Source organism: Symphalangus syndactylus, chromosome 9, assembly GCF_028878055.3.
Source record: "Symphalangus syndactylus isolate Jambi chromosome 9, NHGRI_mSymSyn1-v2.1_pri, whole genome shotgun sequence".
NCBI classification, from domain to species: Eukaryota; Metazoa; Chordata; class Mammalia; order Primates; family Hylobatidae; genus Symphalangus; species Symphalangus syndactylus.
In genome coordinates, this window is record NC_072431.2 from 99,988,356 (window position 1) to 100,012,252 (window position 23,897).

At 45.9% G+C, this 23,897-nt stretch overlaps 1 protein-coding gene across 5 annotated transcripts in view; it reads left to right on the plus strand.

The window, feature by feature from the left end:
- NOD1 (nucleotide binding oligomerization domain containing 1) overlaps window positions 1-23,897 on the plus strand; it is a 51,649-nt gene that overhangs the window by 1,176 nt on the left and 26,576 nt on the right. For 4 of the 5 annotated variants that reach the window (XM_055293521.2, XM_055293523.2, XM_055293525.2 and 1 more), the window contains exons 2-5: window positions 17,645-17,788; window positions 18,450-18,536; window positions 20,659-20,980; window positions 22,400-22,574. In XM_055293521.2, coding sequence (XP_055149496.1) covers window positions 20,780-20,980; window positions 22,400-22,574 — 376 coding nt within the window. In that variant the 5' untranslated portion in view covers window positions 17,645-17,788; window positions 18,450-18,536; window positions 20,659-20,779. Of the gene's footprint in view, window positions 1-17,644; window positions 17,789-18,449; window positions 18,537-20,658; window positions 21,151-22,399; window positions 22,575-23,897 lie in introns of all 5 variants that reach the window. The other variant, XM_063609702.1, reaches the window with a different exon arrangement.

The following is a 23,897-nucleotide window of genomic DNA, read 5'->3' on the forward strand; positions in this document are numbered from 1 at the left end:
TTGAACCCGGGAGGCAGAGCTTGCAGTGAGCCGAGATTGCGCTGTTGCGCTCCAGCCTGGGCAACAAGAGCGAAACTCCGTTAAAAAAAAAAAAAAAAAAAAATGGTGAAGCCTGAAGTCGTGCTTGCCAAAGGGTCGAGTTTGTTCTCCCTCAAAGCCCCTGTTGAAGATTGAACTATCACTTTCAGGGAAGAGTAAAAGAGTAACTCCACAATGCATCTTAGAGAGGAGTGGATTCCCTGTTCTCACCCAGGTGTAGATGCCAGGGGCCAGGTAGCTGAAATCCAGGCAAACCAGGCATTGACAAAGTACAGACTTCTACGGAATATGCCAGACAGATAAGCAAGCTGTGTTTAAAACAAACAGCAGTGTGGTAGAAGAGGGGTCTTTCAAAGATTGTAAGAAGAGTAGGTTTTATTTTTGTGGAGTGGAGAAATAAGTTCACGCTTTGGAACCCATCAAATCTGGGTCCAAACTCGGATTCTGTCACTTCTATGCTGTGACTTTGGGCAAGTTCCTTGACCTCTCCAAAACCCTGTTTTCCCACCTATAAAATAAAGAGCAACTCTCTCCTGAGGCTAGCATAGTTCAGCGAGATGATGTGCATCACACACCTGAAAGGTGGTGGAGCTGGCAGGTGCTCTGGCAGGGGTAGTTATTAGACACTGGAGTGGCAGTTTGTGCCCGTTAATTGTTTACTTAGTACAGCCACTATGAGGGAGAATGTCTATAAAATGTCCCCTTCAACGCTCCATTCCTTCTCCTGCCCTGCTGCCCCGCTCAGGGCCTTAGCGGGCTTTAAGTCTGGAATCTTAGGCTGCAAATCCCCTCAGTCCCCCAGGGCGTATTAATGGCTCTGGAATACAGTTTTACTGCATGTGATAGGAATGAATATTTTGACACACACACACACACACACACACAAAAGCTGTTCCTAATCTTGAGACTTCCTCCCCTCTGTTGCCACATATATATCTTTTAAATGGCTTTCCAAGAAAGCTGGGCTGTGCACAGCGTCTCAGAATTAGTGTACGTGCACACACATGTACGTTGCTGCCTGCTGACAACATCCTCAGACCATACCCTTGGTGTTCCTGTTTTGTTCCTGACTCTTGGCCTAGGGGCAGTGAATCTTTCTTCAATGACCAAGGACAGCCAGGGATCTGAGGAAGGGAGAACCCAAATTCTACAATTGCTGATGCCTGCGTCCCAGCTGGAACTTTACTCTGGTACACGCTCTGTGCATCATGGATGGTCACTTTGATCCTAACAGCAGTGCTGTTTAGATTAGACATCAGAAATAGAAACAGTAAGTAATATAGGCATAAAGATCAAGTGTTTTTCTAGTGTATGTGTGATCACTGATATTTGCTTACACAAGACTATCAAAGTCTTATCTCTTATTCAAAGAAAAGGATTCAATATTTGTTCAAAATCTAAGATATAAACGTAGGATTTAAGGTTTAAGTTACTGGTTTCTTCTATCATTCTTATTATTGGGGGGATTTTTTTTAGGCAAGAAGAAATTAGAAAAGCTAAAATGTATACTTTGCTGAATTTTTGTCATGCAGAGGCTCTAGGTATTTTGCAAGTTTTCAGAAGTCTCATTTTCTTTTATCTTCTAGGGACAGTCAGTTGCATGTCACACAAAGGGCCTCCTTTGATTTACCCAAAAGGTCTGACCTGGTTTCTGGAAAAACTCTTTAGCGCATCAAATACTCGTTGAGGGCAAGTGTTGTTTCTAAACTTGACTCTTGTGGTGAGAGGTGAGTAGTCACCGGCATGTCAGTTAGCTGATGTTTTTTACCTATGCTAGAAAGTTCATCCAAGCGAGACTTCCTGGCTTGAACTGTCATTTAAACGTGTTTTATCTGGAACTGCCACAGACCAAACTGTGGGCAGAGATTCCTGTGCAGAGTTGGCTAAGGCAGGCATGCCACCGGCCCTTCTCTTTGCCATCCTCCCTGTCTCTGGAGCCATTGAGCCAACCGGAGATAATGCTACTGTGAAGGGATCTTACCTTGGTCCTCTAATGGGGCAGAGTTCCCTGATGAGGGATGCACGTCCTTACAGCCAACAAGGCAATTTTATATTATACTGCATGGAAATTAAAAGTTACTCTCCAGTAAACTGCCACTTTAGAATTTGTTTTACTGAAGTGTCCTTTTCCTCTAAATTATAGAGCACTGTAGTAAGCACCCAGATAATTGCAAAGTGAGCACCAGATTAGTGCCAGGTTTTGGCAGATTAAGATTTTAATAAAACATGAACATTCACCTTGATTACATTTGTTTCAGAAAGTTGATGTCCCTTGGCCTTCTGTTCTGTCATTGCCACCATACAGGTTAGGGTCAGAATTGAGAGAATGTAGTCACTTGGTAGATATTTTCAGAGCCACATGCAACTGAGCCTGGCAGTCACATATTGCTAAGGAAACTCCTTACATGGTAGCCTAGCTGAGAGCAGATGATGATTTACTTGGGAGAGTATTCCTTTTCTAATTCCCAAAAGATTAAAAGTCTAATGAGTAAGAACTTCCCCTGCTTCTTGTAACACATGCCCAGATTGCTGCCTATGACCTCAAAACCAAACCTTCTTGGAAGGAACTGGGGGAAAGCTAGGCTTTTTTGGCGGGGATATCCTAACTCCTTACAACACAGACCCCTTCAGTGAGTGGGTCATTCCTGGACTCCATTTAACAAAGCTAGTGTTTCATACTTAATATGAAAACAGTCATGTTGATGATTTCAAATAGAGATGTTGGGTCTGTAACGTATACCAGACATGCAGGGCTGAAGTGGAAGAAACAATGGGTTTTGGAGTCAGAACCAGGATCCAGTTCCTATTTTATTCCTTAATTCAGGGGTCCCCCATCCCTAGGCCACGGACCAGTACCAGTCAGTGGCCTGTTAGGAAGTGGGCCGCACAGCAGGAGGTGGGCAGCGGTGAGCAAGCATTACCGCCTGAGCTCTGCCTCCTGTCAGATCAGCGGCGGCATCAGATTCTCATACGAGGGGAACCCTATGGTGAACTGCACACGCGAGGGGTCTAGGCTTCACATTCCTTATGAGAATCTAATGCCTGATGATCTGAGGTGGAACAATTTCATCCTGAAACCATCTCCCCTGTGCCCCCACTTGCCCACTGTCTGTGGAAAAATTGCCTTCCATGAAACCAGTTCCTCGTGCAAGAAAGGTTGGGGATCACTGCCTTAACTAACTGTGTGACCTTCGTCAGCATACTTAACCACTCCAACTCTGTGTCCTCCTTTGTAAAATAGTTACAATAATGCTTTCCTTGCTGTGTAGTTTTCAGTATTTGATGAGCTAATCTATGTAAAGTGCTTAGCATATCACTCACCTTCTAGTAAGTCATGATTATGATGATAAAGATTATGATAATTACTTTGGTTCCAGGGCTGGTCTTTCCTTCTCCTAGTTGTGTGACTTCAGGTAAGGTTTTTAATCTTCTTGAGCCTCAGCTTTTGAATCTGTAAAATGGGCTAACTCTACCTCTCTGGAAAGATTGCTTTGAGGCTTGATTTGATTAAATGAAATGATGACAGGCCTGATCTGGTAGACCCTAAATAAGAATAGCATTTACATAGATTTCCTGTGTCCCACACTAGTCTAAGAGTTTAGGGTTTTTGTTGTTTGTTTTTAGCTCATTTTGTCTTCCCAGCGACCCTGTGCAGTGGTTATCATTTCCCCTGTTTTATAGAGGAGATGACTGAGGCTCAACAAGATTAAATAACTAACCCAAAGTCTATCCCAGGACTTGAGGCAGAGTCTCTGTTCTTAACCACTGCCCCAGCTGCTCAGTGAGTACCCCCACCCCTGCTTATTCTACCTACCTCCTGAAGCCCACCTCCTGCCATTAACAGTCAGATGTGCTTATGCTCTGTGTAGGGCCATATTTCTGGAAACAGAGCCCCTGCTTCCAAAAAGCAGCTTACTTAGGAAGTGAAAGTGGCGGCTCACTCCTCCTGTCACCTCCTCCCACTTCCAGATAACATTAAACCCATCCATTGCTTAGGCTGGTTAATCTAATATCAACTGAAAAAAAAAATCTGATACTGATATTGACTAACATTTTTAGAGTGGGTTGCAATGTTAGTTTTGAGATAAATGTCATCTTGATGCACTGAGATTGTTAGCCTGTGTGTAATAAAACATGCCTTCACCCAGACAGATGTGGGGGGTGTTTGGAAGACAGAAACCAGGCCTAGGAGATCCCAGGTTGAGACTCAGGTAGACAGCCAACAGTATTGAAAATAATATTACATCGAAGGTGCAGTGGTCTGTTCTTTTTTGACATTCCTTACTCATCCTCCCTCTCTTTTACCCCAGTGGCTTTGGCCTCTTCTTGAGTTCTGTCAATCTTCCCTGAGGTCTGGGTCAGTGGAATTTGGGGGCCCAGAAAGGCAAATTCTCAGTTGAGTGAGGTGTGGCTGCTTTAGCATTCCTGATAATGAGGTAGTAATTGTTTTTCTGGCTTTCTGTGGGTGTGAAGTGCTCTGCTGGCCCCCCACCCTGGTGTGGAAGGCTGTTAGAAAGCTATTTGTAGCTCTTGGTTCCTTCTGGCACTTTGGGGCTTCAATTCTGGAACATGTTAATTCAACAAATATTATCAGAAAATCTTGCTGGTGCCAGGAGTCTACTAAGTACTTGGATTACAGCAATGAATGAAACAGACCCAGCCTCTGGCCATATGGAATTTGTAGGCTGCGGGGTGGAGAGGATGTCTTAGTCAGCTTGGGTTGCTAAACTATCATAGACTTGGGGGCTTAAGCAACAAACATTTATCTGTCACACTTCTGCAGGCTGGAAGTGTGAGACCTGGTTGCCAGCATGGGAGTTTGGTGAGGACCCTCTTCCTGGTTTGCGAAAGAGGTCTCTCGTGTCTCTTGCTATAAGGGCACTGATCCCATCACTTGGGCTCCACCCCCACGACCTCATTTAAACCTATTCACCTCCCAACAGCCCCATCTGTAAACACCATCAAATCGGGGGTTCTCCCTCACCATGGGAACTTTGGAGGGACATAAACATCAGTCCATAAGTGGGAGGTTAGGGCAGTAAGCACACAGGTAAATACATAATTATAACTTGTGGAAAGTGCTTTAAGTGAAAACAACAGCATGTCATGAGACAGGAGATCAGAGCGGAACTAGAATTAGGAGAGTCTGGGGATGCCTCTCAAGGAATGAGCCTTTTCAACTAGGACTTGGGAAGAAAACAAGAGTGAAATCATGCTGGATGCATGGAACAGTGGGTTCAAAGACCCAGAGGTGAATGGGAGGGATGTGGGTGTGTCGACTGGCTGGTGTGGTAAGGCCCAAGCCCAGGAGGGTACAGAGCTAAATAATGAGACATACTCAGGCCAAGTAGGGCCTCCTGGGCTGGGTAAGGATTTGGGATTTTATTCTAAAGTGCAGAGGGAAGCTTTGGAGGAATTTCCCCCCCCTGACTTTTTCCTGTCATTCATAATATACAAGAGAAAGATCATTAGCCACTTCTATTTATTCAGATAATGAACAATCTCTACTTCTTAAGCTATATAAACCTTGTCTTAATGTGTGAAACAATTCTGGAGTGTCTGGTTTTCAATCTCCAGATGAGGGAACTGAGGCTCAAAACAAAGTGAAAGAAGGCAGAAGCAGGATTTGGAGCCGGGTCTGCCCAGCCCACAGCACATGCTCTGTAGTTTTCTGGGACAGATGAGTGTAAATGGGTGTGGGCCTCCTAGGCACCCAGCATCCTTCATCAGGAGCTTCAGTGGATGGACTAGGGTGGAGTCCAGTCCTTCTTGGCTCTTTGGAAACAGGAACAAAAGACCCCAAAGAGTGGAGGGAGGTTGGGCACGTACGGGTCAAGGGGTCAGAATCTGCAGGCACAAAATGTCAGGGCCCCCTGGCTATGGGAAGGGCTGTCAGTTTTTCATGCTAGTCTGTTCTGGTCCTCCTAGCTCTTGCCCAGAAGTCCCGAAGGGGGTGCCTTCCTGGCTTTGTTCACCTTTGAAAATCTGAATTCATCATTTGCGTGCACTTGGGAGGCCCATGGTTTGGAAAAAAGAAATTCTTTATTGGGAGCTTTCAGGTCACAGGAAAAGCCTCCACTGTGTGGGGCCCACATCCTTAGCACTGCATGCTGGCTGCTTCCAGGCATCTGCACTGACCCTGTTTCTCCTTCCTTGCTGTGAAGCGGTCATGAGGTTGCAGTGCCAGGTGTGTTGCAGGCCAGGTGTATCTCGGCTGGTTGGGTGGGCCTTCTGCTTAACATGGGACCTCACTTAATGAGGGAAGAGAGCAGTCCTGGCCCAGGGGGTGCAGTGTCTGGGGCAGATGCTTTAGGGGTTATGGCTCTGTCATCTTCTCAGCCTCTTAATGCCACTCAGAGTCACCACACATAAATCCCTGGGTACTCTCCCACTTAGCTCTGTGACAGGTTTGTGTCCTAGATGCTTGCTGACTCTGTATACATGTTCAATGGGGTTAATAAAAGTCTTCAGCTAAGCATTTTGGCCAGCGATCAGCAGAGTGTTTATTTGTTGTGGGCCCGGTTTCAACTCCCACTTTGGTGGTGACTAATATATTTTGTTCTTGTGGAGTGCTTTTCATTTGATAAGCCCCAGACACTTTCTGTGTCAGCCCTAAATGCCATATCCAGATGTCCTCCAGCTTCCAGATCGGCCACTTCTGTGTCACTTTCCTCTGCATAAACACTTCAGCCCTCTCACAGAGTGGAGTTCCAGGAAACCGGTTTTCACTTCAAGGCGCCGTTGTTTTCTGTTGGCTTTCTTCATTAAGATATTTTTATTCACTGGCCCCTCAGAGATGAATATCCAGTGCAGTGTTTTGGGAACTTTGTTTTTCAAAGCCTGGTTAAAACCAAGAAAGTGTCAAGCAGTAGGTGATTAAGTACCAAGTGGTCGCACAGGCGATGCTTTTGACATTGACAGCTGGGCTCTGGTTAACCTTTTAAAGACAGCAGCGAAGATAAATGCCTTAGAGCAATAGAAAATATTGGTGATGGAAAATTGAATTTATTCACCGATAAACTTGGTAAGTGACATTCCCTAAGTGATCCTGTGAATTATGGAAATCCACGTATCAGTGGACATGATGAAGCACCTGCTATACACAGTGCACCGGGCCAGATTCATTCATTCGACGGTTCCTATCGAGCACCCTCTATGTGCTGGAGATACGGTGACTCACCAGATGGACGCCCTCCCTTGTCGTCAGTGCTGGCCTTGAAGATGACAGATGGAAATGCTGGCCTAGGCTGCCCTCTTGTAGGTCACGGCCAGTGCTTACTATGTGACCAGTGCTGTTCTAAATACCATATGTACGTGTATTAACTCATTGCATGCTCACTGAGATCCCTGCATGGGGTAGGTGCAGTTATTATCTGTACTTACAGAGAAGAAAACAGAAGCACAGAAGAGAGCATTATTTGTCCAAGTCACATAGCTAGTTATTGGAACCAGATAGCCTGGCTTTAGAGTCTGTGCCCTTCACTGCCACTACCAACCAATGTGAAAGGAAAACAATCAACTTAGGACACAAAGTTCCACACCCTCTGAGAGAGGCGGGGATAGAATACCATGGGCCCTCCCAGCAGGGAGAGATGGGCTTAGGGGAGAAACAGAGTAAGGTGGGAACCCTACCCTTTTCCCATTCTGACAGGTGACGTCCCCACTAGGGGGATGCAGGAAATGTTTGGTATTGAGGAGGCTACTCTGGCCAGAAGTAGACAAAAGAAGCAACTGTCTCGGGGCCAGGAGACTTGGATGCTAGTTTTGATTGATCCAGACAAGTCCAGGGCCCTGCCCAGGGCCTCCGTTTTCTCACGTCTAAAATCGGTGGCTTGGACAACATTCTGTTTGACCTTAGGAGCCCAGGATTTCAGCAGAGAGGGGAGGAGCTGGCTCTCTGTGCACTCTGAACAGGGTTTCCTTACCAGAAGAAGATGTTTGGCTCTGAGAGATGTGGGGGCAGGCATTGGACTTCCCAGAAGGCCCTGGCAGCTGTGAAAGGACGTAAGCATTCCACTGTGGTCCCACCCCGAATGCTGACGTTGGCTGTGTCTGCATTCCTTTCTTTGTAGGCAGGATGGCAGTGTCTGTGTGTCTGGAGCTCACACTATAAGGTACTTTGTATGAGAGACAGAAGGGAGCTAGAGGAAGGGAAGAGGGAGTAGGGAGGGGAAGGAAGCCTGAAGCGAGAAAGGAGATACCGAGAGGGACTGACTTGCATCTGCTTTCGAATTCTGAGGGATTAAGTGCTTTCAGATACTTAAAGTCAGTGAGTGTCAATGGAGTTAAAAAGCTTCCAATAATAATTGTAGCTTCATCCATCTGCTAAATTTTCTCCAGAGTCGGCTGTCTATAGTGTTCTGGTATGGCAGAGGCACACATGACCGGGCTCGTTTTCCAGGTTAAGTTCCTTAAGAAATTGTAAACCAAGCAAGAAAAACAGACAACAACAAAACACAGATCGTTGTGGATCATGCAGCAGGAAAAGTAGGACCCCATTTGAGCTGACCAAGCATATGTGTTCTCCGTGCAGCTCTGTCGAAGCTGTGTAAAATGTGCTTGGTGCTGGCTCCTGCCAGATGCTGTTGGCATGGCTTCATCCGCCCAGCTTGCTGTTGGGTAACTTGCAGAGTGAAGAAGTCTGTTGTTCACGTCATCACCACAACCCTGAACATCCAAGCAGTGCATGTCAACAACTAGAGTATAATTATCTTTTTTACTTGTAAAACTGTGGAGCCTGTGGATTAAATTCACCAAAATGAATCATATTCAAGAGTAGTCATTTCCTAAAGGAGAATTCAAATGTGGTCCCCATTCATGGATATATGTGTGCGAGTTATGCTGGGGGTTGGTGGAGCCCACTCTAATTGACATTTGCAATCTGGGTTATATCACCTGTGAGGTAGGCAGGTACCTACATGAGGTAGGCAGGGAATGATGGCTTTAACTTAGTTCATTCAATAAATGAATATCAGTTATCTATTCCTATTGTCCAGGATGGTGGTGGGCAGAATGTCTTAGAAGCCCAGATTGTGTATGGCAGCTTGTGACTTTACCAGAGATGGCATTTTCTGGTTAAACTTTAGTGATAGGATGTGTTTTTAACAGAAAGGGAAAAAGAATCTGAACTAGTTTCCTTGGTAATAATAACCATTTGGGTTGGGGAACTGATACTGGGTGGGAAAATGTGAGGCCCCTTTGACATCCTCCATTTGCTGCTGAGAAATCAAAATTAAAACATCACTCGGTGTCAGAATGTTCCAGAGACAGTTGAGCTGCTTATGTTTTTTTTTTGTTGTTTTTTTTTTTTGAGACAGAGTCTCGCTCTGTCACCCAGGCTGGAGTGCAGTGGCGCAATCGCTAATGTTTTAAAGTGTTCAGAGGTATGTGTTATATGAAAAAAAGAGGAAATACAAGACAAAGGAAATGAAACATTTGGCAATCATTGAGCATTTCTTCAATATGGTATTTCTTGTGGCTCTGGGATTTTAAAAATCCACTTGAAAGCCAGTATTGTTGACTTTTGCTCTGTACTATTTTTGTGGGGGCCGATTATTTTTTCACTTTATATTCCTTATTTCTAACTAGGCTTAATGGTAATACCCTAAGTTGATGGTCTTCTACTAAATTTAAAACAAAATATAGGCCGGGCGCGGTGGCTCATTCCTGTAATCCTAGCACTTTGGGAGGTTGAGGCAGGTGGATCACCTGAGGTCAGGAGTTCAAGACCAGCCTGGCCAACATGGTGAAACCCCGTCTCTACTAAAAATACAAAAATTAGCCGGGCGTGGTGGCAGGTGCCTGTAATCCTAGCTACGCAGGAGGCTGAGGCAGGAGAATCCCTTGAACCCATGAGGCGGAGGTTGCAGTGAGCTGAGATCGCGCCATTGCACTCCAGCCTGGGCGACAAGAGCGAAACGCTGTCTCAAAACAAACAAACAAACAAACAAAAATAACAACAACAACAAAAAAAACTGTTCCCACCCACGATCCCATCAGATTTACTGTGATACTTTCGCAAAACAGGAAGAGCTTTTTATTGATTTACAGGTGCACAGAAAGTCTTAACATCTCATCTGAATTTGTTTGGTCTTAATGAACCATCATTTAGTTTAATGAAGACCGAGCATTTTCTCTCTAGGGCAGGTGGGCCCTTTGAGTTGAAAGTCATAGTTCCTCAAAACAAGGCAGTCGCTGAGAATGTTGTGCTGGCCTGCCTCAAGATGTCCTGAGATACCCTAATGAGGAAAAGACCCTAAAATATTTTAATCATGCAAGTGTATAGCCTTCTTATAAAAAAAAACACACACATTACGAATAAAAGTACTACCCTACTCCTGGTGTCCTCTCCCTTTCCAGAAGTAATTTTTATTCTCACACCGTGTGTCTTCTCACAGGTAGTTTTCTTTGCATTTACATTCACGGACGTATGCCTATAGAAAATGTGGAGTGCTTTGTGTATTTGGAGGGCAGGGGATGTGGGCAAGCCATATAAATGTTATTATACTCTATATTTCTTTCTGCAACTTACGTTTTTCAAGTGACAGGATATCTTAAGGCTCTATGTCAGTACATATAGCTCCACCATGTTCTTTTTCATCACTGGTCGGCTTGGCTTTTAAGGGTACCCACCCAGTAATTCTAACAGAAATGATGGATGTGGTTCTGTGGGGCCAAGTGAGGGGTGGAGTGGGGTGGCAGGACCAGGGACCCAGCACAAGTTGGGAGAAGGTGAATGATGTAACCTCAGGACAAATAAAGAAGGTGCATGTTCTGCCTATTTTTCTTCCTAGTAAATAGTATCTCCCTATATAGATTACTGCTAAGTCTGAGGTAGACAGTGAATGCTGTTATATCTTAAATCTTAATTCCATAAATAGTTATAGTATCTGAAAAAGGTTGTAGTGACTTTTCTGTGCTAAGAGGGGTCCTTTAATGTAGTGGGCTCAGACAACCAAGGTTTTTTGTTTTGTTTATTTTTTAAGAAACAGGGGTCTCACTGGTCACCCAGGCTGGAGTACAGTGGTGTGATCATAGCTCACTGTAGCCTCAAACTCTGAACTCCTGGGCTCAAGTAACCCTCCTGCCTTGGCCTCCTGAGTCATTAGGACAGTAGGCGTGCACCACCATGCCTGGCTATCAAACAATCAAGGTTGATTTCTTCCTCATATCTTATGTCCTTTGCGAGTTGGCAAGAGCTACTCATTGTGGTTATTTGTGGGCCTGAGCTAATGCAGCTGCCCCCATCTTGTGCTAATCATAGTGCCAGAAGCAAAACAAAAAAAAAAAATTGCACATTGATAAATTATGCAGTGATGCCTAAAAGCCTCCTACCCAAAGCAACGCATTCCACTTCTGCTTATGTTTCATGAGTTAAAGCCTGTAACTTCAAGGGGGTAGGGAAGTGTAATCCTACCAAGTGTCTAGGAGAAGAACCTGAACTGTTTGATGAACAGAATACTTCTACCACTGTGTTGGTTTTCAAGGAAGGGGTGGGAAAGTCTTTGAAAACTCTCCTATGACCCATAAAGTTATATCCTAGAAGCCAGTCCTTTCTGTGTTCATAAAATCACGGGCCTTTTCCTGTGGCTGCCAAGGTTGCAGAGAGCAGAGCTGTTTGGGAACTCACTTCAAGAAGTGGTCAGAGCTTGAGGAGGGAGGGTCAGGACAGGAGCAGAGGCAGATGGCATGGCACTGAGCCAGGTTCCATATGACCTGGGTGCCAGCAAAGCTGGCCTTGCTTTTGCTTATGCTTGTGTTTGTTTCCAATCTATATAGCAAGTGTCACAGTAGAAAAACTTACAGAATGGCCTGACTACACAGAGCTCACTGTTGAAAAACACTGGGTTGTAACTCTAAGATAGCATCTGCTACATCGCCAAAGAATGTTTTATAACAGGGCTTAGATCTGTTAGGAATCTTAGCTGCTACTGTTGCAACACCAATTTGTGGAAAGCTGTGTTATTTATTTTGAAATATAAACATGGAAAAAAAAGAGCGAATAATGATTCCCAACAATTGGGTGCCTGAACAAAGAGTGAAATCGTGAGGTCAGTGTGGATGATGGGAAATGACTTTCTTGAGGTTTCTGTTCTTCATCTGGCCCCATCAGTTGGGATGGAGTCCAGTCTTGTCTGCTCATGCTGGGAGGATGGCACTCATAGTCACAACGGAGCAGGGAAACCTCTGCTGGGTGATTCTGCACAGCATGAAGCTCCTGCTAAATGGATCATGTTTGCTAGTGTTTTTTAGGCTGCAGAAAACAGGGGCACACTGAGGCTTTCTATGTTCTTGGGGGTTTATTATAAAGATACACAAAATAAGGGAAGCCATGGCTGGCGGCCTCAGCTGTGGGCAGCCAAATCCACAAGTACTGTGGGTTTTGGGGACTCAGCATCTCTCTAAATGTCTCAAATTCAAGCTCCCTGAGAGAGGAGTTCTAACTGGGTCTCCCTGTCACCTGCCATTAGAGGGCTGCAGTGGAGCAGGCACCTCTGCGATCGTGCTGGTTGGAGCCCAAGGAAGCCCTTGAGAGCCACGGCAACCCCCGTCTCTCTCTGCTCATTGCTTCTTCCACACATTCACCATACTTGTGATTCCTTGTTCTGTGTCTGTCTGTCCTGCCCAGTTGTAAACTCTGTGAGGGCAGGGAGCTACTTGACCTCTGTGTGCCTCGGTTTCCTCATGTGTAAATTGGTGGTAACAATGACCCCTGCCACCTAGGGTTGTTGCAAGGATTGAGATAATAGAAATTAGTAAATGATTCGCTCATTACTGAGTGCCACCCCCGGCCTAGGCATTTTGTGCATATTAACTCACTTAATCCTTACAGCAACATTTTGAGGTAGGAACTCTTACCTTGAGGCAATCACGGCACAGAAAGGATGGCTAACTTGCTAACAAGTGATGATCCTTATAATGAGTGATCTTATAATAAAGTCCCATGAACAGACATAAGCTGAAAGTGCCCCTGTTCCCCACAGCCTAAAATCACCGGCAAACACGGTCCATTTAGCAGGAACTTCCCTCTAATTTGCTCATGAGTCAGAATTTGAACACTGCTGTCTCTAGAGATCCCAGACACCACAGATTTCACCCCTTATGTTGTCCTGCCTCTCACCATGTATATAAAGCCTTAACATCCATGCTGATGCCCTAGTAAAACACTTGGTGTTAGCTATTATCAGACGAGGCCCTGCTGGGGCCCTTGCACAGTGCAGGGCCGGACATGAGGAAGGGCTCAGTGGATCTCTGTAGAAGGAATGAACAAGGCTGCAACCTCATGGAGTTGTCCCACCACTCTCTGCCCCTGCCCACCCCCTCGCAGCTATCCCATGGGTCACGTTGATGGTAGAGCACTGTCATGTGCCTCGCAGCTGGCAGAGGCTGCTGGGCAAGGTGTCCAGGTTTGCTGTAGCAGTTCAGGCAGGCATGGCCAGGCCGGGGAGAGGGAGACCATTTGCCATTATCTTTGAGCCTCTCTTTGGCACGTGGAATTTCTCAGATGCAGAGCTTTAAAGCAGCAGAGTGGCGGGTGAGTTCTTCCCCTTCTTTATAAAAGAAAAACCAGGGAAAGCAAAGCATTCTGCTTTCTAGAATCAAGTCATCCAGAAGCCAGCTTCTGCAGCTCCAAAGAGGGCCTTGGCAGTTACAAAGAAACACAAGATAATGGTAAGAGTACAACAAAAACATGGTGTGATGCCAAACATGCAAAAAGTCAGTGTAGGTGCAAACGCACGCAGAGGAAAGCTGAAAGGAAGTGCTCCAAAATGAGAATAGTGGTTATTGCATGTGGATAATAGGGAACTTAATTTATTCCTCTAAATTTTTTTTTGCATTTCCCAAGTTTTCTACAGTGAGCAGGTACTGTTTTATACTTACAGAAAAAGTTATTAAAACATAGAAAGGAACATGTGGAGAACATCTTTATAAAATTTTTTTTTTAAATCTTAGCATCTCGGTTATAAGAAATGCACGTCTCTGCTCAGGGTCCCCTGGGACAGGGCAAGGAAAGAAACAAGCCTGGGGTGAAAGTGACTCTGAGCCTGGGGTGAAAGTGACACTGAGTGTGTGTGTATCTGTGGTTTCTCTGGGGCCACCCCATGATTCAGGGACAGAGTCCTGGTTGCTCTCCAGGAGGTGAGACTCCTTTCTAGGTCAATCATTTCCTGATGGGTCCTGGTGACCTCACAAGATATTAATATAATATAGTTCGGTTAGTACCCATTTCTGTTTCCTGGCTTATTAATACTTCCTGTTGCTCATCATTTTTGTTTTTCTCTTGGGATCATTTTTTTTCTACCTGAAAAACTCTATTTAGTGTTTATTTTAGTGCAGATACGGTAGCAACAAAGTCTCAGTTTTTACCTGGAAAAACTTTATTTTGCCTTTCCTTAAAAGAAAATCAATTTCATGGAAGTGTAATTTCATACAATAACATTCACAGATTTCAAGCATATGGGTTGCTGACTTTCGACAAGTCATATGTATCTATATGTATATTCATATATACACACACACACACATGTGACTGTATACAAGGGAAAGAGCAAGCATGCAATCAAGACACAACATTTCTGTCTCCCCAGAAATTTCCCTTATTCCTCTTTGCGATCAATTTCTCCCCCACTCCCATCTGCCCCCTGCCTCAGGAAACCATTGATCTGATTTCTAGATCAGATTTTCAGAATCATATGCATGAAATATTTTTTTTTGAGGTGGAGTCTCACTCTGTCACCCAGGCTGGAGCGCAATGGCACAATCTTGGCTCACTGCAACCTCCGCCTCCCAGATTCAATCAATTCTCCTGCCTCAGCCTCCCTAGTAGCTGGGATTACAGGTGTGTGCCACCAGGCCCTGCTAATTTTTGTATTTTTCGTGGAGACAGGGTTTCACAATGTTGGTCAGCTGGTCTCGAACTCCTGGCCGCAAGTGATCCACCTGCCTTGGCCTCCCGAAGTGCTAGGATTACAAGCGTGAGCCACTGCACCCAGCCCTATGTACTCTTTTGAGTCTGGCTTCTCTCACTCAGCGTAGTATCTGTGACACTCATTCATGATGTATTCTTGTTGCATTGGCATTTATTGTTGAATTGTGTTCTACTCTATGAATATGCTATACTTTGTCAATCCATTCACCAGCAGTTGTCCTCTGTGTGAGCCACAAGTTATTCTATTATAGCCAGGGCTGGACGTCCCTTGTTTAAAAAGAAAAAACAGCAAAAAAAAACCCGTCAGAACCCCTGATTCTTTTCAAAAGGCGGGTTTCTAGAAGGGGAAGTTACTAAATAGAAAGTTTTCAGAGTGTTGACCCATGCTGTGTCAAAGGACTTTCCAGAGACTTCCACAGATTTACATGTCCACCAGTGGTATAGGAGAGTCCTGACTCACCAAACATCACAGCATTTTTGTATCTTACTTTCTGATCTTTGCAAGGATGCAAAGCTGCAAAATTGTATGCAGCAGTGAAGGGAATTTCACATTGAGTATAAACCAGTAGGTCCAGTATGCATTTTCTTCCTGAGTTTGCAGAATTTTCAGTGACCTCACGTCTTTAACCTCTGTCTCACTGAGTTGCCGATGAAACTGATCTGAAAAGCCAATTGAGATCATTCCTGGCCGGGTGCGGTGGCTCACGCCTGTAATCCCAGCACTTTGGGAGGCCGAGGTGGGTGGATCAGGAGGTCAGGAGATCAAGACTATCCTGGCTAACACGGTGAAACCCCGTCTCTACTAAAAATACAAAAAATTAGCCGGGCGTGGTGGCGGGCGCCTGTAGTCCCAGCTACTCAGGAGGCTGAGGCAGGAGAATGGCGTGAACCCGGGAGGCGGAGCTTGCAGTGAGCCAAGATCGTGCCACTGCACTCCAGCCTGGGCGACAGAGCGAGACTCCATCTCAACAACAACAACAACAAAAAAGATCATTCCTGGCATCAGTATTTCAAATGGAAGGGCAGCAGGCAGGAACTCCGATGTCTCACCACCCTAGCTTTTAGTGACTGCCCTGGAGTGGTGCTGTCCACTTGAGTAGCCCCTGGCCGCGTGTGGCTCTTGAGCACTGGAAATGTGGTTGATCCAAATTGAGACGTGCGATTAAAACACGTGCCAGGTTTCCAAGTCTCAATATGAAGAAAAAGAATGTAAACTATCTCATTAATAATTTTTTTGTTGATGGGCTGGGTGCAGTGGCTCACACCTGTAATCCCAGCACTTTGGGAGGCTGAGGTGGGAGGATCACTTGAGGCCAGGAGTTCAAGACCAGCCTGGGAAATATGATGAAACCCTGTCTCTACTAAAAATACAAAAATTAGCCAGGCGTGGGAGTGTGCACCTGTAATCCTAGCTACTTAGGAGGCTGAGGCAGGAGAATTGCTTGAACCCGGGAGACAGAGGCTGCAGTGAGCCGAGATTGCACCACTGCACTCCAGCCTGGGCGACAGAGTGAGACTCCATCTCAAAAAATAATAATAATAATAAATTTTGTATGGATGACATACTGAAATATTTTGAGTGTATTAGAATTAAAATATATCATTGAAATTAATTTCACCTGTCCATTTTTACTTTTATTAGTGTGGCTACTAGAAAGTTTTAAATTACTAGGAAAGCTGTGTCATATTTCAATTCAACAGAGCTGCTCTGTGGTCTCCTTTTTCCCTTCGAAGATCCACCATCCTGCAATCCCTGCTTCCTTTTCACCAGAGCAGCTTCCCTGAATCTTCTCCTGGAGGCTCTGCAGACCTTTTCTTTAGTTTGGAAGATCACATTGCAGGATGGGACTTGGGCACTGGTTTCTGTGAGAAGCCCAGAGTGGTGAATTGCCCCTGGGATTCCCTTACCCTGGGAACTAACCCTCTCTGAGGGCAGAAAGCTAGAAAGAGGAGGAGTTGGGAGGAAATGCCTGTGCAAGCCCCAGCTCCCTTCGGGGCTCCCTCACTGCCCACAGGCTCTACCCCCACCTGCCTTTGCCTCAGGAGATGGCTTTTGGTGGTGGACCACCCTCCTCCGATCTCCTCTGCTTCATTTTTCCACTTGGTGATCCATCTTTTGTTCTGCGGTGCGTCCTGTTTTCTGGCTGCCTCCATTAGGCTGGTTTTTTCCTTTGGGTATCCCTGGAGCTGCCTTACCAGGATCTCCAACTTCAGTCCCCATAGGTCTGCACCACTGGCCCGGGAAAGCCCCACCCAGGAGAGCGGACCCAGCTCCCAGATACCTGGCCCCGGCCCAATCTCGGTCCTCTCTTTGCCTAGAAGAGAGGACCAGACCCTCTTCATCAACTGGACCCACCCTTTACCAAGTAAAGAAAGGAAAGGATGGCCTCCCAGGGCCAGCAGATCTCTGGCTGTCTGGCGTTTCTGGTAATAAGGGCCCATGAACTTTGAATTGATCTCCAGTCTCCCGTGGTATGGTTTTGCTCTACCCTTAGATTCTGTTTACCAAGGCAGAGTTCAGTTTCTCTACTTTCCCTTCCAACATCCATACCTTGTTAAGTTCTTGCTGAATTGAGCTAACTCTGCACACCTGATTAAATCTTCAGCCAGGGCTCTGGACATTATAAAGCAGCCTCCTTGCCAGGTGGCTGTCATATAATATATTGCTTTATTTAGGTGATTGTAAGTCAGGAGACTTTCCTTCAGTTTCTGCCTTTGATGGCAAGAGGTGGAGATGTCTGTGGTGGCGATTACAGAAAACATCTGGGAAGACAAGTCGCTGTTTTTATGGGAATCGCAGGCTTGGAAGAGACAGAAGCAGTGAGTAAAATGGGCCCCTCGTGGTAGGCGGGCAAAGGTCGGGAAAGGAGGGATGAAGGAAGTTGTGCAACACCCCTTCCCAGCTTTCTAAAGAATGGAGCATGGCATTGAAAAATGCTAAATCACAAAGTGAGAAGTGACTTCTTTCCAGTTTTCTCTCAGCCTTGTGATGATCTTAAAGAGAAAGTCTCAATTCTGTGCTACTGCGTCTTTAACATCTCTCAAATGCTTCCGAGAGAAAACAGGCCCCAACCCTAGAGCCTTTCCAGGCAGCAGGACTAGCTGGAATACAGTAACATTGTTGTATTTCTGGTGAATTAACTTTTGTGTTACTTTCTATGTATTGCAAAGGATATTTTTTTTTTCTGTTTCTAATGGTGACATAACATTCCTTTAAAATTATTAGAGTTTTCAAAACTCAATTGAAAGCAAAAAGTTAAGCAAATAAAGTACAGGTGTGACTCAATTATGGCAAGAACAACAAAAAAGTGACTATGGTGGGGATGTGGGACATTTAGAAAACCCTGTCCTAAAAGAAGAAGGCACAGAGAGTAGTCTGATACCTGAGAGTACTAGACTTTAAAATTATTCTCTTGCCAATTTTATTCATTCATTCACCATGTGCCACAATAATTTTTTAAGTCTTTCTTTGATTTTGCAGATTCCAGAAAGAAATTGGAAATTGAAGATTTAAAGAATGTTGTTTTAAAACATTCTTTAAAAAGAATGATGCCAGAAACTTAAAAAGGTATTATTAACTGCTAATTTAAATTTAATATTGTCAGCTGGTATGCTTTAAATGAACCGACTTTCTAAAGCTAAGGATTCCAAAGCGGGTCATAGAATTGACTGCCATGGAAAATAGCCGGGCCTGGTGGCTCACACCTGTAATCCAAGCACTTTGGGAGGCCGAGGCGGGCAGATCACTTGAGGTCAGGAGTTCACAACCAGCTTGGCCAACATGGTTAAACCCTGTCTCTACTAAAAATACAAAAATTAGCCGGGCGTGGTGGCACACGCCTGTAGTTCTAGCTACTCGGGAGGCTGATGCAGGAGAATTGCTTGAGCTCGGGAGGCAGATGTTGCAGTGAGCCGAGATTGTGCCACTGCACTCCAGCCTGAGCCACACCGCGGGACTCTGTCAAAAAAAAAGAAAAGAAAAAAGAAAAGAAAAGGCTGGATTAGGATTTAATAACTTTTATTGGAACAATAACTAATATTTTCATCCCTTTAAATTTTTTTGGTGAGGATCTCTTGCCCTTCTGTTGCTGATAATTTTAAATTGTACTCTTTCCTGCTCTGTCATTTGGGTTCTAAAAAGAAAGCTATTGTGTGGCGTCTGGCATTTGATAGGTTAACAAAAGAAAACATGGAAGCATGTCAAAGAGCAGGAGACTCATGTGCCACTTGGTGGAAAAAAAAATTGAGAACCACTGGACCTGAATGTTAACAGATGTGGCTGTGAAACATATTAATGATGTTGATAGTGTTAAAAGATCTATGAACTTTTTTCTGAACTACAAAAAAACCTTTTTTTTACTCTCTCTCTGAAATGCATGGGTTTTCCTGCCTAGACAAATGACAAAGTGGCCAATTCCAGGCCTTTCCACTTCCAAGATCATTTTATACACGCAAGTATTCCTGGACAAGAAGAGGCTGAAGGATCTTCTGTGGGATTTTTTTGTTTAATTATTATTTTTTGCTGTTATTGTTACAAGGAAGGTAGTGAGTGCAATTTTGGGATAACTCAGATGAACCCAGGTGTTTTTTAATGCCCAAATAAAATAACTTGGGTCCCTGTTCCTACCCAGACAAGAAACTCAGCACTTGCACCAGGTTTTCAAGGGTTTCCAGAGAGATACCTCTCTTGGGAATCTAATCCCGGGAACTCCGTGCGGGCTCTCCCTCTTCCTCCTGCACCTCTACCCTCCCTCTGTCCCACTTCATGTCACATGGGCCATTGCTTTTCCCTCCTTCCCCAGGGTGCTTGTGTATAACAGACTTTGCTGAAGGTCAAGGACATAGGGGAAGAGGTTATAGCACAACCCAAAATGGGCAACAGTGACTGAGACATCACTGTCCCCTGGTTCCTTGGCTCTGGCTACCACAGGAGACTTCATGCTGCTGTCTCTGTCCTTGGGCTATTTTGTTCTGAGACTGTCTCCCACCAAACTCCACAGGTCTGTCTTTCCCAGTTCTGGGCCTGTTCCCTGCTCGGGGAATGCAGAAACCTCCAAGCCCTGTTAACCTTATTATGTAAAATAAACACCTTTCCATCTCTATCCCAGCCTAGGATCGAAGCACACTTTTGCTTTATAGTAATAATAAAGAAGTTTTGATTTAAAAATAAAAAAGAGTTGGCTATCTCTGGTCACCTACCCTAGTGATGTAACCCTCAAATGCAAACAATTAAATTATGATTTTTTCCTTTAATGCATCTAAGATAAAAGTTTTTTTTAGAGACAGTGCCTTGCTCTGTCACCCAGGCTGGAGTGCAGTGGTGTGATCATAGCTCACTGCAGCCTTGAACTCTTGTGCTCTTGTGATCCTCCTGCCATAGCCTCCCCAATAGCTAGGACTACAGGTGTGTACCACCATGCCTGGCTAATTTTTTTTATTTTTTGTAGAGATGGGGGTCTCACTATGTTGCACAGGCTGGTCTCAAACTACTGGCCTTACTTCAAGCTATCTACCCATCTCAGCCTCCCAAAGCGCTGGGATTACAGTCATGAGCCAACTCGCCTGGCCAGATAAAGATCTTAAGCATGGCTCCTTCCTGCTCTAGGTAGAGAAACCCCAGGACCAGTGGGAGGTGGGGTGGGCTCTTTCTGTAGCTTTTGCTTTGCTGATGATGTCATTGGTCTCTTCAGGGGCTGCGCAGAGTAGCAGGGGCCCTGGAGGGCGGGGCCTGAATCCTGATTGCCCTTCTGCTGGGAGGACACACGCAGCCGAAGATGAATTTGGGAAAAGTAGCCGCTTGCTACTTTAACTATGGAAGAGCAGGGCTACAGTGAGATGGAAATAATCCCATCAGAGTCTCACGCCCACATTCAATTACTGAAAAGCAATCGGGAACTTCTGGTCACTCACATCCGCAACACTCAGTGTCTGGTGGACAACTTGCTGAAGAATGACTACTTCTCAGCCGAAGATGCGGAGATTGTGTGTGCCTGCCCCACCCAGCCTGACAAGGTGCCCTGGGGACAGGGACAGGCACGGGCATTGTGTGGACCCTGGGAGCTGGAAGAGGCCTCTCCTTGTTGATCTGAGTGAAGAGCATGGGAGTTTAGTCCAGCGGGCAGGGCTGCACTTTGGGGTACCAATAGCACACAAATGCCTGGGTTAGCAGGTTGCACAATCAGGTATCTCACTTCTATGTTTGTGTCTGAAGCAAACCCTGACATCTCAGTTCTCATTGCTGTGTGTATTGGTTCCCAGACACTTCATTTTTAGATCCTCTTTAAATTAGGAGGGAAAAAGAACATAAGCATAAAAGCATCCCCAGCAGCGATGTTCATTCAGTGCCTCTGAAGGCTGGAGGGCTGCTCGTTGCTGGGTGAGACTTGGAGGGGAACCGCCTCAGGGTCAGGAATGATGACATCCCACAGTGGGTCCACAGTGAAGAATCTTCCCCACTCCACTGTGGGACGCCTTAACAGCCCTTACTTTCACTTAAGCTTTGCGTTATCTCCTGAAAAATAAAATGGAGACCACAAATTCCTTCTTGGTTAGAGGAATGACACAACCCGTTTATGACATGACCCCGCTGGGACTCAGAAGAGACCAGGACGGTTTCTGGGGGAAGCAGTAGCACACTCGTGTGCTTTGTTCTCTTCTCTTGATTTGTTTTCCTGCATTTTTAACAAGAAAAAAAGCCGTTTTTAATGTATGGCCTGTCGCCCTCCTACTGTGTAGCCCAGGTGCCCACCTCATTATGCCCAAGGGGTGGCTCTCCCCTCTCCACTCTCATTCCTGCACAGCAGTTGTGTCAGGTTAAGCGGGACAAGGAGAAGGCTGGGCACCGTGGCTCACGCCTGTAATCCCAGCACTTTGGGAGGCCGAGGCGGGCGGATCACCTGAGGTCAGGAGTTTGAGACCAGCCTGGCCAACATGGTGAAACCCCGTCTCTAATAAAAATACAAAAATTAGTCGGGCGTGGTGGTGGGTGCCTGTAATCCCAGCCACTTGGGAGGCTGAGGAAAGAGAATTCCTTGAACCTGGGAGGTGGAGGTTGCAGTGAGCCAAGATTGTGCCATTGCACTCCAGCACTCCAGCATGGGTGACAGAGCGAGACTCTGTCTCAAAAAAGAAAAAAAAAAAAAGAGGGAAAAGAAGGTAGAGAATTCCATGGCTAGTTGTCTCTCCTTTTTATCCTTAGGCTCATGGAAGCCTCCGGGTTCCTTGGAGCTGGGTGGTTTTATTTCTTGCTCAGGAGGTCATTTCACAGATTTTCGGGCTCCAACATGTTGACTGTCACAGCAGCTGGGGGGATGGCATAGCTACCGGCCGTAGGAAGAACTCAGAGCCCTGCCCTGAGCCTGCCTGAGGGTCCTTACGGTAGGAGGATGCCCCTCATGCCAGCCCGTGCCCTCATGCTTGTGTCGCCTCCAGGTCCGCAAAATTCTGGACCTGGTACAGAGCAAGGGCGAGGAGGTGTCCGAGTTCTTCCTCTACTTGCTCCAGCAACTCGCAGATGCTTACGTGGACCTCAGGCCTTGGCTGCTGGAGATCGGCTTCTCCCCTTCGCTGCACACTCAGAGCAAAGTCGTGGTCAACACTGACCCAGGTAGGAGTCAGCCCCAGTGAGACCACAGGCACCAGTGCAAGCAGGGCCCTGGGGGGTTTGGTAATGGCTGGGCCAGCCCTGAGTGCCACCTCAGGAAGCAGGCCCAGGTGCTATTCTGATTTTAGAAAGGAACAGCTGAACCCTGTCTCCCAAGTGCAGCCCAGGTGGCTGCGATTGAACTGCCCACACCTCGGTGGTCTGCTTTATAGAGGGGCCTTTGGAAGTGTGGGAATGGCCTCTGTTCTGACCCCTTGCTTTCTTCCTATTCTGACATATGTAGACATTTTAATGGTTGCACAAATTCAAGGTTGTATTTTATTTTCTTTTAAAAATATCTTTGGCCGGGCACAGTGGCTCACGCTTGTAATCCCAGCACTTTGGGAGGCCGAGGCGGGCGGATCACGAGGTCAGGAGGTCGAGACCACGGTGAAACCCCGTCTCTACTAAAAATACAAAAAATTAGCCGGGCGTGGTGGCAGGCGCCTGTAGTCCCAGCTACTTGGAGAGGCTGAGGCAGGAGAATGGTGTGAACCCGGGAGGCGGAGCTTGCAGTGAGCCAAGATTGCGCCACTGCACTCCAGCCTGGGTGACAGAGCGAGACTCCGTCTCAAAAAAAAAAAAAAATCTTTAGCTGGACATGGTAGCACACACCTGTAGTTCCAGCTACTCAGGAGGCTGAGGCAAGAGGACTGCTTGAGCCCCAGAGTCTAAGGCTGCAGCGAGCTCTGATTGTGTCCCTACACTCCAGCCTGGGTGACAGAGTGAGACCCTGTCTCTAAAAAAGGAAAGAAAAAAATAAAAAAGCCTTGCCAGGTTTGGTTCTAGGCAAAGTATTCCGTCGTCGTTGAGTGCCAGTCCTTATTTCCAAACTAATGGGAGACCCCATTAGTTAATTGATTAGTTCAATAAGTGTTTTTTGCTGTATCCACCACATGCCAAGACCTTACCCTGTGCTGGATGTCGGGGAGACAGTGGTGAGCAGACACAGGGTTCCTGCCCTCAGGGAGCTTCAAGTCTGCTGGAAGAGATCACCAGTCAGCAATCTCACAAATGTGTCCTTGCAAATGGCAGTCAGGACAGCGGCAGTCCAAGGCATGTGAGAACATATCATTAGGGCCAGGATCTGCCCTGGGGCAGGAGTCTTCTTTCCCTGCTTTTGAACTCTCCACTTTGAGACAGCTGTTGGTAACATACCAGCAGCAAGGACCTAAATCCTGCCTTTTAAAGAATCCAATATGTTGTTGGAAACAGAAGCACAAGACAGGTGTGTGCTTAGGGGAAACGAGGCCAGCCGGCAGAGTGTCAGTGCTAGGCTCCGGCTTC